The sequence below is a fragment of the Homarus americanus genome, unplaced genomic scaffold (assembly GCF_018991925.1).
Source record: "Homarus americanus isolate GMGI-L3 unplaced genomic scaffold, GMGI_Hamer_2.0 scaffold5198, whole genome shotgun sequence".
NCBI lineage: Eukaryota > Metazoa > Arthropoda > Malacostraca > Decapoda > Nephropidae > Homarus > Homarus americanus.
Window position 1 is genome coordinate 786,285 of NW_024719086.1, and position 12,962 is coordinate 799,246.

General features: G+C 42.2%; 1 protein-coding gene across 5 annotated transcripts in view; it reads left to right on the top strand.

Annotated features, from left to right (window-relative positions):
* The window catches only part of LOC121859916 (cyclin-dependent kinase-like 2), a 124,552-nt gene extending 111,847 nt beyond the window's left edge, over positions 1–12,705 (top strand). For 3 of the 5 annotated variants that reach the window (XM_042356872.1, XM_042356873.1, XM_042356874.1), the window contains 9 exons: positions 1,796–1,990; positions 3,196–3,374; positions 3,835–3,947; positions 4,990–5,440; positions 6,364–6,741; positions 7,686–7,775; positions 7,865–8,367; positions 9,271–9,410; positions 10,080–12,705. In XM_042356872.1, the coding sequence (XP_042212806.1) occupies positions 1,796–1,990; positions 3,196–3,374; positions 3,835–3,947; positions 4,990–5,440; positions 6,364–6,741; positions 7,686–7,775; positions 7,865–8,367; positions 9,271–9,410; positions 10,080–10,130 (2,100 nt within the window). In that variant the 3' untranslated portion in view covers positions 10,131–12,705. Of the gene's footprint in view, positions 1–1,795; positions 1,991–3,195; positions 3,375–3,834; positions 3,948–4,989; positions 5,441–6,363; positions 6,742–7,685; positions 7,776–7,864; positions 8,368–9,270; positions 9,424–10,079 lie in introns of all 5 variants that reach the window. The other 2 variants (XM_042356875.1, XM_042356876.1) reach the window with 2 other exon arrangements.
* The last annotated feature ends 257 nt before the right edge of the window (positions 12,706–12,962 follow it).

Consider the following 12,962-nt stretch of genomic DNA (forward strand, 5'->3'; position numbering starts at 1 on the left):
AGGAACACACTCCTTCACCCTCAACAAACTCCCTAAACGAAGTGTCGACATTTTTCACTCTCGTTCCTTCCGTCGATCATCACGCGAAGAGGGAACTCGGTAAACATTGGTTGAGGTGTGGCTGAGGGGACGTGGGGGAGGGGTGAGGAGGTGGGAGGGAAGGTTCTCTGGGAGGGTAAAGTAGGGTAGGTGCCTCTCAGCCTTCAATAAGAACTAACAAACGGTGTAAGGTTCTGGAGACTCAGTGAATGAAACTTAACCCTAGGAGCTGCCGTTCTCAGTAAGCTCTACATTAAGGGTCGTCCGTCGGTGTTGTGGTCGTGAGGGTTGGTGACGCGGCCTCCTCTCGGGTTGGTAAAGGTTAGGATGACTCACGCTACTACTACTACTACTACGTGTCTGTTGTGAGGTGTGCTGAAGCCTCTGTTTTCCTATTATAATCCGTTTATTCTTTCCCACTTACTGCTTACGTTACTAACTAATGTTTCTGTTGTCATTTTATCATCTTGTTTGTACGAGTATAAGGAAAATATTCAACTAATGTTATCAGAGAATGGTAAAGTATTAGACACAAGCTGACGTTTAGGAACACTTCTCTACAGCAAGAGCCTAAAATAGTCACAGACGTATTTAATTAAAGGTTATCGATTATCAGTGATTTTGTATTAAAGCCATAAATGATTCCCTTAACTAATCACATAAAATACTACGAGAAAGGTCAGTGCGATCGAGTAGAAAATATATATAGACAAAACCCTATCTAATGTATTAGGTCCCAGACATCTCAACAACATGCTGTGCTCGATACTGTGACAATTTTTCACCGTCGTTGCTTGGGTTAGTGAGTCAGGTCGTAATAATCAGGCTTAGAGCTGCTGGCGCAACTAACGGTTTTAAGGTGTTCAGTCATTGTAATCTTAAAACTTCACTTGGAAATTTCTTGAAAATCTAGAATGCTTCTCTCTCTCTTAGTTATTATTACAAGTAGTTAAGTGTTACCTACGTGTGTGTTGGTATGCGTGTTCGATTTGGTAGTTAGGTTTAATGTTAGCGTTTATAAATGTTAAGTATAATGGAAGCCCCTCGAAATCGAGGATGGCCGGTCCAAGGGCCTCTTAGGCGTGAATTTGATAAGGAGAAGAAGCTGTCACCAACACAACAACCACACCCTAAGTTAACGAGCTGCATGATCCAGTGTCACGGAGTAGTCTGAAAAGACTGGACAACTCAGCTGGCTAACCATTACCCCGGAATACGATCCGCAAATCCATTTACATCCAGGTTCCTAATTACTGCTGGATAGACAGAGGCAAACGGCGTAAAGAGACTTGTTCATAGTTTCACCCTGCCAGAGGATCGAACTCAGGTCCCCTCGCTTGCGAGGCGAGGATGCTGACTATCACACCACAGTATATTGATATATGATAATGTAATATTGTATCTGATGTTGTTGATAAATACTGTTATTGTTTCTAATATTGTTGTTATATGACACTCTTTGTAATGTAATGCTTAAGACAAACAAATGTATTAAAAATAAGTGACGCTAATGTAGAGGACTAGCTAAATTAAGTTCCGCACCAAATAGTGATAGGTTTGGGATCCCTCAGTCGGCACTGTCGGTCTGCCGGTCACCCGACTCACCGTGAGTCACCGGTGAGAGCCAGACGTGACCGGGACTCCCAGCAAGGCAGACAAACATTTGTTGAATTTGGGGAACAGTTACTCAGGTTTTGTATATCAGTACTGCTTAACAGATCCTGAACCTGTTTTTATGCCTCTGAACCTTTTTCAGAAACTACGACACGAGAACCTAGTGAACCTGATTGAGTTTTTCCGTCGTAAGCGTCGCCTCTACCTGGTGTTCGAGTACGTGGACCACACCATCTTGGACGAGCTGGAGGCCACGGAGACGGGGCTGGCCGAGGATACGGCCAGAGCCCACATCTTTCAAGTCCTTCGGGGCATCGCCTTCTGCCATCAGAACCAGGTTAGTTCACCCAAGGAGTCGGTTCAGGATAGCGAATCAAGTCAGTTAGTAAGAGAATTTATAGTCAGGGCAGTGAAAGAATTAAGTCAGGGCATTGGTAGATTCAAGTCAGTCAGTGAAAAAATTAAGTCCTGCAGTGAGAGAATTAAGTCATGAGCAATGAAATAATCTAGTCAGGACAGTGAAAGAGAAAGAGGAAAAACTATGCACTTTTAATATAATGTTTCACTGGCAAGAAATGCTTGTTTGTTCGGCGATTCATAATGACTTGTAATCCTGGGTAAGAAAATCCCCTTTCTCCTGGATTGTTAGTAGCTGTTAATAAAGGGTTTATCATCACAATTAACACCTAACCCACACAAGTAAAGCACCCAGGCAATATGGAGTGGTTTCATATCTTTACAATTATAGATTCATACTTCCTCTATAATAAAAAAAAAAAAACCCGGGTGAAAATTTTCGAGAAGACCATAATTTTTTTGTTCTTCCCGAAGTTAAAATTTAAGGTGACTATTGTGGTCTTTTTAGAGAGAAGGAAAATACTAGCTGTATTATTAAAGTTTACTGAGACTTATAGAACAGACTGATATAGTGATATAACGATAATTACAATTACATTTCGTGAATCTAAACCACAATTTGCAATGTTCTACCCATCAACTTATCTGAAGTAGTTGTCCTCGATCGCCACACAAACATACCCAGTGATTGATGACTAATGGACCCCTGTTCTAATAGGCCCCAATTGACTATTATGGGTCCTAGTATTGAAGGACCTCTATCTTACACGTTGAGGTTTTACTGGGGGCTCTACTGAGATTGTGTTCTTTGAGAGGACTGGCCTAACATACACTCTCAGCAGTCACATCTTGAGTGGGATTTACAAGACTTCAGCTGTCCCATTATGATTTTCATATGAAAACTGTCCCTCTCTCACTTTCAACCACGTTCTTCACCACCACCTTACTCACCCTCTATAACCTCCCTTACTCACCCCATAACCCCCCTTACCCCTATAACCTCCCATACTCACCCCTATAACCTCTCTTACTCACCCTTATAACCTCCCTCACTCACCCCTATGACCTCCCTTACTCACCCTTATGACCGCCCTTACTCACCCCTATAACCTCTCTTTCTCACCCCCTATAACCTCCCTTACTCGCCCCTATAACCTCCCTTACTCATCGTTCGTTGTTCCACAGATCATACACCGTGACATCAAACCGGAGAACGTGTTGGTCAGTCGTCTTGGCGTGGTCAAGTTATGTGATTTCGGGTTCGCGCGGCTGCTGGCTGGTCCGGGAGAGTCCTGTACAGATTACGTAGCCACCAGATGGTATCGCGCCCCTGAGCTGCTCGTAGGCGACACCAGATACGGCAGGTGAGGACTGAAGGTGTTATATGTTACGTCCTTTGTTGACGCTCGAATAATTAAAGATAGTCCATGTGTATGTTGCAAGTACGTGTAGGTACATATTATTCTACACAGTTTATGATACTAAACAATTCAAGTTCAGGCAGAGAAAACTATAGCAAGTCCAGGTGTATGTTTCAGTATGGCAAAGAAGACTGTAAGGTGTTCTTTATTCGATTCACCAAGTTCAAGAAAGAGTTTAAGCAGCGGGACTACAACACAATCCACATTTATGAAATTTTGCAAAGTGGCAAAGAAAGTCTAAGGATGTTCTTGTTACATCATTCAGGAAAATGTTTGTTTACAAAAGTCATAGACGACCTAGAGTCTCTTTATTGTGCAACACTTTCCAAAAAACAAATTGTAATGTTAGTTAAGTTATATCGACCAGGAAGGAGTTTGTTCATTCACGTGGTTGTTCCTACAGGGAGGTGGACGTGTGGGCTTCTGGGTGTCTACTGTCCGAGATGCTGACGGGAGAACCTCTCTTCCCGGGCGAATCTGATATCGACCAACTCTTTCACATCATTCAGACCCTTGGTGAGTCATGTGTGGGGGTGGGGGAGACTCTTCCACACCATTCAGACCCTTGGTGAGTCATGTGTGGGGGTGGGGGACACTCTTCCACATCATCCAGACCCTTGGTGAGTCATTTGTGGGGGAGACTCTTCCACACCCTTTCAGACCCTTGGTGAGTCATGTGTGGGGGTGGGGGACACTCTTCCACATAATTCAGACCCTTGGTGAGTCATGTGTGGGGGTGGGGGATACTCTTCTATCATTATGCTATTTTCATATCATACACACGGCCGGCAAATCAAATGAGAGAATAGATATCTTTTTCATCACCCGAGAGTCTAAACAGTATAATCCACTATAACATGACAGAGTATAAAGAGATAAGCGATTTATGAATACAAGATAACCAGTAACACAGCAGGACACTATCACCAGGTTGGCCATATATTAAGGGCTAATGTCGAGTTGGTGGCGTTAACAAGGTAGCCACATTAGCGAGCTCAGTTGAGTGTTATATATGTACCGCTGTAGGGATACTTCTCCTTGGCCAGTCTCAACTACCGACGGTACTGTAATTATTAAGGCTTTGGGTTAACTCTTGGTAAATATATAGAAACTGTAGAATTCTAAAGATTAAATGCAGATCTCTTAAACTTGCGAGAGAGATTATGAGAGGGAGATACCATGATTGATGAACAATATCCTTTTAAATACATGAGAAAAAGAATTACATGGAAAAAATATATTTAATATTTCAATAATATGTGTATCAGTTTGTAAGTTAAATTATCAACAGGCACAGGTAGCATATTAGTGTCTGTGTGTAGATATAAATGTAGTGGAATTTATAGCAAGGAATATACAGCGTAGGGAAGTGTGTAATGAGGATTAACCCTTTCACTGCGTGTCACTCACTTGTCATTTTATTTTGGGTACCACCAGACGATTTTATTCAGCTTAGGGTTAACCTCCCGCTGTGGAAGGGTTAACATAAGACGACGAAGGAGTGATTAGTAAAGATAACAAGAATGAGGAATGTAGTGACGTTAAGTTTTATTTTCAGGAGAGCTAAGTAACTCCCACCGTCAGATGGTAGAAAGGAATCCCATGTTGGCGGGACTCCGTCTGCCAGCGGCTGCCTCCACGCCCCTGGTCTCCTCCTTCCCAAGCTGGTCCACTCGTGCCCATGCCTTCGTTTCTGCCTGTCTCTGCCTGGAGCCTTCAGCGCGGCCCTCAGCACAAGAGCTCCTTAACCACGAGTTCTTCCTCCATGACTGTTTCCCGGACAGCTTCCTGCCAGTGTTAAGGCAGAAGGTGCAGCAGGAGTTCAGCACAAACACTTTGCTTGGAATGAGCGGTCGTCGTGGCTCCAGCACCGCCGCCGACAGGAGAGGCCGTGGGCGAAAAGTCCCAGGAGGCAACAGCCCTGACAATATGTACGGGAGAAGTCTCGTCAGACAAGCAACCACACAGCTCACACCGACCTCCAGACCTGACAATATCAACGCTGTTCGGTCAGTACCAGGGTCTTGTGGACGAAACCTGCATGACACACAATACCCACATGACAGTACCTGCATGACACATAACAGCACCCATATAACACATGATAATGCCCACATAACACGAAAATACCAGCATAACACGACAGTACCCGCATGACATAAGAACATAAGAAAATAAGGAGTCTGCATGACATGACAATACCTGCATGATCTGTCAATACCTGCGTGATATGACAATACCCTCATAGAATGACAACACCCATATGACCATGCATGACACATGGCAGTTCCCATACGACATATGACAGTACCCACATGACACACAAGAAGTACCAGCTTGTGTGTCCCCGAAGCCCCTTTAAACACCTCCAAAGACAACACCCTCATTGTTACGTGGCAGCACTTGCATGAAAGACGTCAATACTCACAAAAAACACCCACAACGCCCAGTTCCCTGTTTATTATTCACACACCAGACACGGACCAACAACACCACCTGTCTCCATCCTCACAAGTGTAGAGACAGGTATTACTTCCATGATGAAATAATTACATAAAAGTTGCGTATATTTTCAGATACTTACTACACTATTTTGGTGAGAAGTGACATGAAAATTAGAAGTAACCTAATCTAAGCTACGTCACCTAATTTACTCTACGTAACCAAATCTAACTTGCATAACCTAATCTATCTTACATAAACTCATCTAACCTATGCAACCTAATCTAACCTACATAACCTAATCTAACATAGGTAACCTGATCTAGTCTAGGTAACTTACTCTAACCTAGGTAACTTACTCTAACCTAGGTAACCTAATCTAGCCTAGGTAACCTTTTCTAGCCTAGGTAACCTAATCTAACTTACAGTTTACAGCAAAATTTCTAATAAGAAATTGACCCAATTTTCACTCTTGGTATTCCATTTTCAGCTCGTCCCCCACGAAGCACTCTCAGCTAAGCCAGCCACAGAATACCCAACAGGTCTCTGTCTCTCGTCCCACGGTGTCTTTTGCTCCCCTGACGCCCTCCCATGTTCGGATAGGGGCAGGAGGAGCTTCTGGCAGTACCACGGGAGTGCCTAACACCAGCGGCAGCAGTAGTGGCAGTAACACGGCAATAGGTGGTAATGAAGGACCAGCCAACTCTTCTATGCTCATACCCCCCTTGAAGGACCTCCACACGACGGCAGCTTCCTCCAACGCCACCATCACCACACCCTCCTCCTCCTTCAACAACAACAACACCATCGCCCTCACCCTTCACATCACCGGCACCACCAACACCACCTCACCCGCCCGCACTGGCAGGTGAGGGAACTGTGGTGGTATTAGAGGTAGAGAGAGAGATAGACAGAGAGAGAGATAGACAGAGAGATAGACAGAGAGACAGACAGACAGAGAGAGAGAGAGAGAGAGAGAATTTGTATTTTGAATTTTTCGGTAAACAATGTAAATCCTTTGATCTATAGCGCAAAAGAATTACATATAAGGTCAAGATTAGCCTTTGTCAAACCTCAGATGCTTGCCCATGAGGCTTTATTTTCTCCTTTTTTTTTCAAGTTACTCAATGCCTTTCTCATTATGAAGAATCAGGGCTGGTGCATGGTAATCTGTCAGAGATAGTAAATATCCTAAGGGCATTTTAACAGTTATATTATTGAGACCATATTTTGTGTTACAGTGTATGAGAGGTGAGCTTTAATGGCCCACTTTTGTGTCAGGTCACAACCGTTTGGTATCTTTGATATCTTCCGACATTCAGGTCAAGTCTTTGTGAGAATAGACCAGTATGTCAGTGTAGATCTCAGTTCATGTAAGTTCAGCTCAAGGTTCACATGGTCAACTCACATTTGACCTGAGCTCCCCTAAAGTTGACCCTTCCTGGCATTACCTGCTATGGAAATTCTGACCTGATAGATCTGTGACAATATGTTCTCGTGTCGGCACTGGTCACTGACATGATGGTCGGTAATTTCGGCGCCGGCACAACAACCTTTGTCACTTGTCAAGTCGGGTAAAAATTGCGCCACCTTGGGTCCGCCACTAATTTGATATATTTATTTAATATCATCTAAATACAATTATTTTATATGGTCAGTGTGTCTGTGTCAAGATGAAAATCTGAAGCCAGGCCTGTGGCTTCGAAGCCGAAGCCAAGTCCAAAAAGCATGGTTTCCAGCCCCATGTCTGGCCGGTACTGCACTCAAATGCATTCACTTCCCCAAGTTGTAAACTTAGGTACTCATTTACAGCTGGGTGAACTGGGAGAGCCCAGCGATCGACCCACCGACCCATGGAACAAGAGACGAACGCTGTATCCACTCGACCGCCGCACTCCCAAAGAAAGTGTATAAAAGGTTTAATGTTAATTTTATACATCTCACCGTTATTAAGTGACAGTCACCTAACGCTCTCCACCTCTCATCAACAGAGGGAACGACAAAAGCAGAAAGTCTCCAGTCAGTCTTTGGGGCGCTAGCGTGAAGAACCGCAGCCAGGGTCTCTGCATCCAGGGTCAGGGCCAGAATACAGGGCAGGGCCACCAGGTCCACTGGGATGATGATGACCACCTCGGTCTGCTGTCAGACGGGCCTCCCTCCATCATCTCCGGCATGCGTCACCACACCAGTGACCTCACACGAACTTCAGATATGAATCGTCCGATGGATCTGAGTCGCCACCCGTATACCATCAGTCTCGACCGGACGAAGGAGCTGGTGGCCAGAGAGTCTCGGGAGAATGTGGCGGCCATTCGAGACAGCTTCAGTAGGGATTACGCAAGAGATCCACTGAAGGAGATCAAAGACAACCCCAGGGATTTGCTGGGACACAGGGACTTGAGGGACTCCATGCGACGTCCCAAACTCGAGGTCATGGGATGGGCCAAGCCTCGCCTGCTCAACGATGATCTCTCGCTTCCTAATGTACCTGGAGGCGAGTCCTTAATGTCCTGTCCCTCAGCAATTTAAATGTAGAATTAAACACACTTCAGTTGAGGACACCAGGTTACCTGTGTACAGCGTCTGATGAAATTTCTCTTTTATAGGTTCATCACTTAAGTTCTTTTTCCTCCAGTCCATTAAAAATACTCTATAAAATATTAATTGCAGAACCATTTCTGGTATTGATGTCCCATTAACTATTCATCTCCTTAAGATAGTCATCTGACCTCCAAATATTTCTTCACATCCGTAAATTAGAAGAAAAAATGTGTTCAGTTTGCATACACTGGCGCGCCCTCTCAGCCTCACCAGCGCCTGAACTCTCATGTTTGTGATTCATCATATAAGAGAATGTAGGTGATGAAAATTATCATTAATATTACTTTCCATTATTAAGAACGAATAACTATCATTAGGTGACTACATTATCATCAACACTACATCCACTTCACACTCCTCTACACTACTAACTACACAATCATTTACACTTTATCAACTACATAACCATTAACACAACATCAATTACAACATAATCTACACTTCATTAACAAACAGAGACGTGACCGATCGCCCAAGCGGCTAACGAGCCGATCAGTGGTGAAGAGGATAAAAGTAAAAAGTATTCTTGGAGCTAGGTGCACAAACACACACACACATATATATATATTCTATGACTTTTATCATTATATATACATTATCTTATTTTTTAATATTATCAACTATAATTATCATTAGCTCTTATAGTAGTATTGATATTATAATTACTTGTATTAGTCATCATTAATTCCTTTACTTCTATTATCATTATTGTTCTTTATGTAAATGTTATTATTAATGTTATTGTCATCATCAGTTTTCTTCTTTGTCATCATTAATTATAATCTTCGCCTCACAGTGTCATCAGCGGTGAACCTGGGCAGCAGCAGCCCCAAGAAGTCTGTGATTGAGGGTGCGGGAGGCAACAGGTCACGGCGGGGGGCAGGGGTGGTCACCATGCCCAGTCTCAACACTATACAGAGAAGCTCCGCCACTTCGGTGAGTCGCTACGGTAAGGCAAGATGAGGTTAGCCCGGAGAAGAGTCGAGGTAGGTCAACAGGGGTTACCTTTGTTTTGGGTTGGGGTGTTTAGATCTTATGTAGATTAGATTCGTTCAACTTAATTTAGTTGGGTTGATTGGATCTGGTTTAGTTTAGTGGGAAGTACTTAAATGTTTGCAGGGTGAAGAAGATGTTGCAGTAAGACAATCTAGAATTAAGTGACGTAAGATGGACAGGTTTAAATGGTATTAGTGATGAAGAATATACCCTCATATATTCAGGTGGCAGAGAGCATCAAAGAGGTGTTGGTATTTTTGTAAATCAGAAGTTGAGTAATTGTGTAAAAGGGATATTAGGCAGCATCAGATAGACTTGACAACAGGGCGGGTTTATATGCCCACAAATGATAACTAAGTAATCATACCTATAAGTAATCATACCTATAAGTAATCATACCTATAAGTCATACCTATAACTAAGTAAGTCATACCTATAACTAAGTAATCATACCTATAAGTAATCATACCTATAAGTCATACCTATAACTAAGTAATCATACCTATAAGTAATCATACCTATAAGTCATACCTATAACTAAGTAATCATACCTATATTATCATTCTACCCAATTGATCTTGTGTTGTTAATATTCACTTTCACTTCCAGACTGACTCAACGCCACCACACTCACCCCTCGCCAACCTCCCGTATGTGTGAGTGAGATCGCCCAGTGTGTCGACAAGGTCACCCCATGCCGTGTTACAAGATCACCCCATGCGTTGTTACAAGAAGTCCCAATGCGTTGTGACAAGATTGCCAAGATTGCCCCATGTGCTGTAAGGAAATCACCCCAGACGTTTTTACAAGTTCGTCCAGTACGTCGTCAAGATCACCCCTTGCATTATGATAAGACCATCCCCGGCCTTGTGAAAAGTTTGTCCAGTACGTCAAGATCACCCAATGCGCTGTGAGAATAAATAGCTCCTAGGGTCTGTGACAAGGATATCCTATGGGTTGTGATAAGTTCGTTCCATGAGCCATTGTTTTCGTGCCATGGGAACCATTGTTTTGTCTTAGGAAGATATATTACTCATGCCTTTCTTTGTAGGGCAGGGATTTCTCTCAGCTGAATGAAATCGCCTTGCGTTAGCCAGAATACAACACGTAAGTGCGCCACTGCCCCACAGAGGGTTAATCTGTTCACATAACAGAAAATTACTTGAAATAAAACTATGCTTGTTAGACCCTACTTGAGTTCTTTTTCACCGAATTGAGAAAAATGGATACTGTAATTATTATTCCATTGGGAAGGTCGTTTGTGATGCCAGTCATATTCGAAAGTTCATAGAATATGTTTGGAATTTTAAATACAATATGTGTATTTTGTTTTTGAAAAAAAAGTGAATAGACGAAGAATTTTAGCCTCATTGGAAATACGTAACCTTAAATCGCGTGTTTGGAGAAGTAAATGTTGACGGAGTCTGGATTCAGTTGTAAATACACCTGTGCAGTAATGATTTTGTGGGCTCTCAGAATAATGTGAGGCAGCTGAGTGTCCTTGGCCACTGATGTTATGCGGATGAAGTTTAAGGTGTTTGGAAACTCGTTGGCTTGGTGGATGTTGTGACTTCAATAGCTACTTCTGTCTGTATATTGAGTGATGGCTTTATGGTAACTGTCGGTGTACTGGTGAGGGACTACCACATACTCATCCTAGCGTGATCTGCTCAACCAAGAGAATCAGAGATGAAATAATTATTTTTTATCTTCTACAAGAGAAGGAAGACTAGCAACACAATTATGTTTTAAAGAATTTGTCATAAAAACAAATGAAAAAAGTTGATTTGGGATAGAAAGGACTAAAATGTAAACTCAGTTATTTTACTGGGATTTTCAGACCATGGTGGACTTAGTAGGAAAGATAAAACAATGACTTTCAAGCTGCAGACGTGAATAGTGTGTGTCTTATGTTGGGGTTGATGCCCTACTCAGATGGTCACGGGCTCACGAGGACCCATGACATGCATACAGAAAAAGTTGTATTGTCAGAGAACATGGTAGTAGTGGCGACTACTAGTACTACTACAGATAACATGGCTCATACCTTAAATTCACGGCTGGCAGTGTTAGTCGTGATGATTATGTGCTCAATTAAACTGAACATTTGTGTACGAAATGTGTGGCGTTGGCCGAGGATGGTTTGTTTACATAATGCTACGATCGATCGATTTTACTTTAGATATATTGAGATCAACAAGCGGCGCAAATTCTACGTGAAATGATTACAAACTACGATACCTCAAGTTTCTTTCATAAAAACAAATTATACACGTTATTATTCAGTGTTTTCTTAAGGTGTGATGACGTCTTTCTCTCCCAGCTGATGCCATGAAGTACAAAATTTGTAAATCTTTGTATCTGATATGTACTTTTTTTTCTGCTGTAATGTCTGTGGGTATTCACTAACATAGCCACCCTTTACCTTCCCCACTCATGGTGTAACTTTACATGTGTGTTTCTAAGTCACATATGTCATTATAAGCCTGAAAATCCCCTAATGACATGAGCTTTGTGTCATTTGTGAGACATGTGTATACTTAGTAATGTAATTTCTTTGTAGATTCTTCATGTCATTGAAAGTCACATGTGTCACTGTAAATCATGTCGCCGTAGGCAATATAATTAGGTCACTTGTCACATGTCCTTGTAAATCCTTTCTCATTGTAAGTCACATGTGTAATTGATAAATCACTTTGTGTCAGTCACATGTGCCATGTCCCAATTTCTTATTCCCTGAGTCAATTTGAAATACATGTGTCGTAAGTCACATATGTCATAGTCAGTTTACATGTGCCAGTTACGTGTGTCGTAAGTTACATGCCTTACTGGTAGCCAACACACAAACAATGTATAGCACATTAGATAGGCAAGTAATTGTTGGCAGGTTAAGTCGAGTCAGGTGACAAAAGTCACTTGGTGACTCTATACCTAGAAGACACTTAGCCAGAGTCGTCAGGTGACTGCTGATGCCAGAGTCACTTGGCCAAGATGCCTGGTGATTCTAGATGCCCATGTGGCCTCCTTAATAGTACTAGCTGCTAGTTCTTTATACTTAACCATTAATCATTTAGCTTTGTTATTTTTATGCTTGTGTGTTCAAGAGAGAAAGAAAGAAAAACAATGAAATTTTTATTCTTTTCTACAATGCATGTGTAACAAACTGCTTCTAGTTTTCTATGGTCATAACATCTATCATGTGATAACACCAAATATAACTATGTTCTTGAGGTAATCCCGAATTGTTTTATTTTACCTTTTTCTTGCTGGTAGTTCAACTCAGAGATTCGAAGCCTCATCCGAACTCACAGGCGTTTCAGTGGACATACTGAGATAAGTCAAGGTTTTCTGGAGTGTCAACAAAGACACACACACACACACACGCACACACGCACACACTTAAGAACCAATAGGAAATAAAACTCCCATTAACTTAATAGACAATGTTTATTATTAAGTAGAAATATCTTTACTATTTTTACTTTTCCTCTA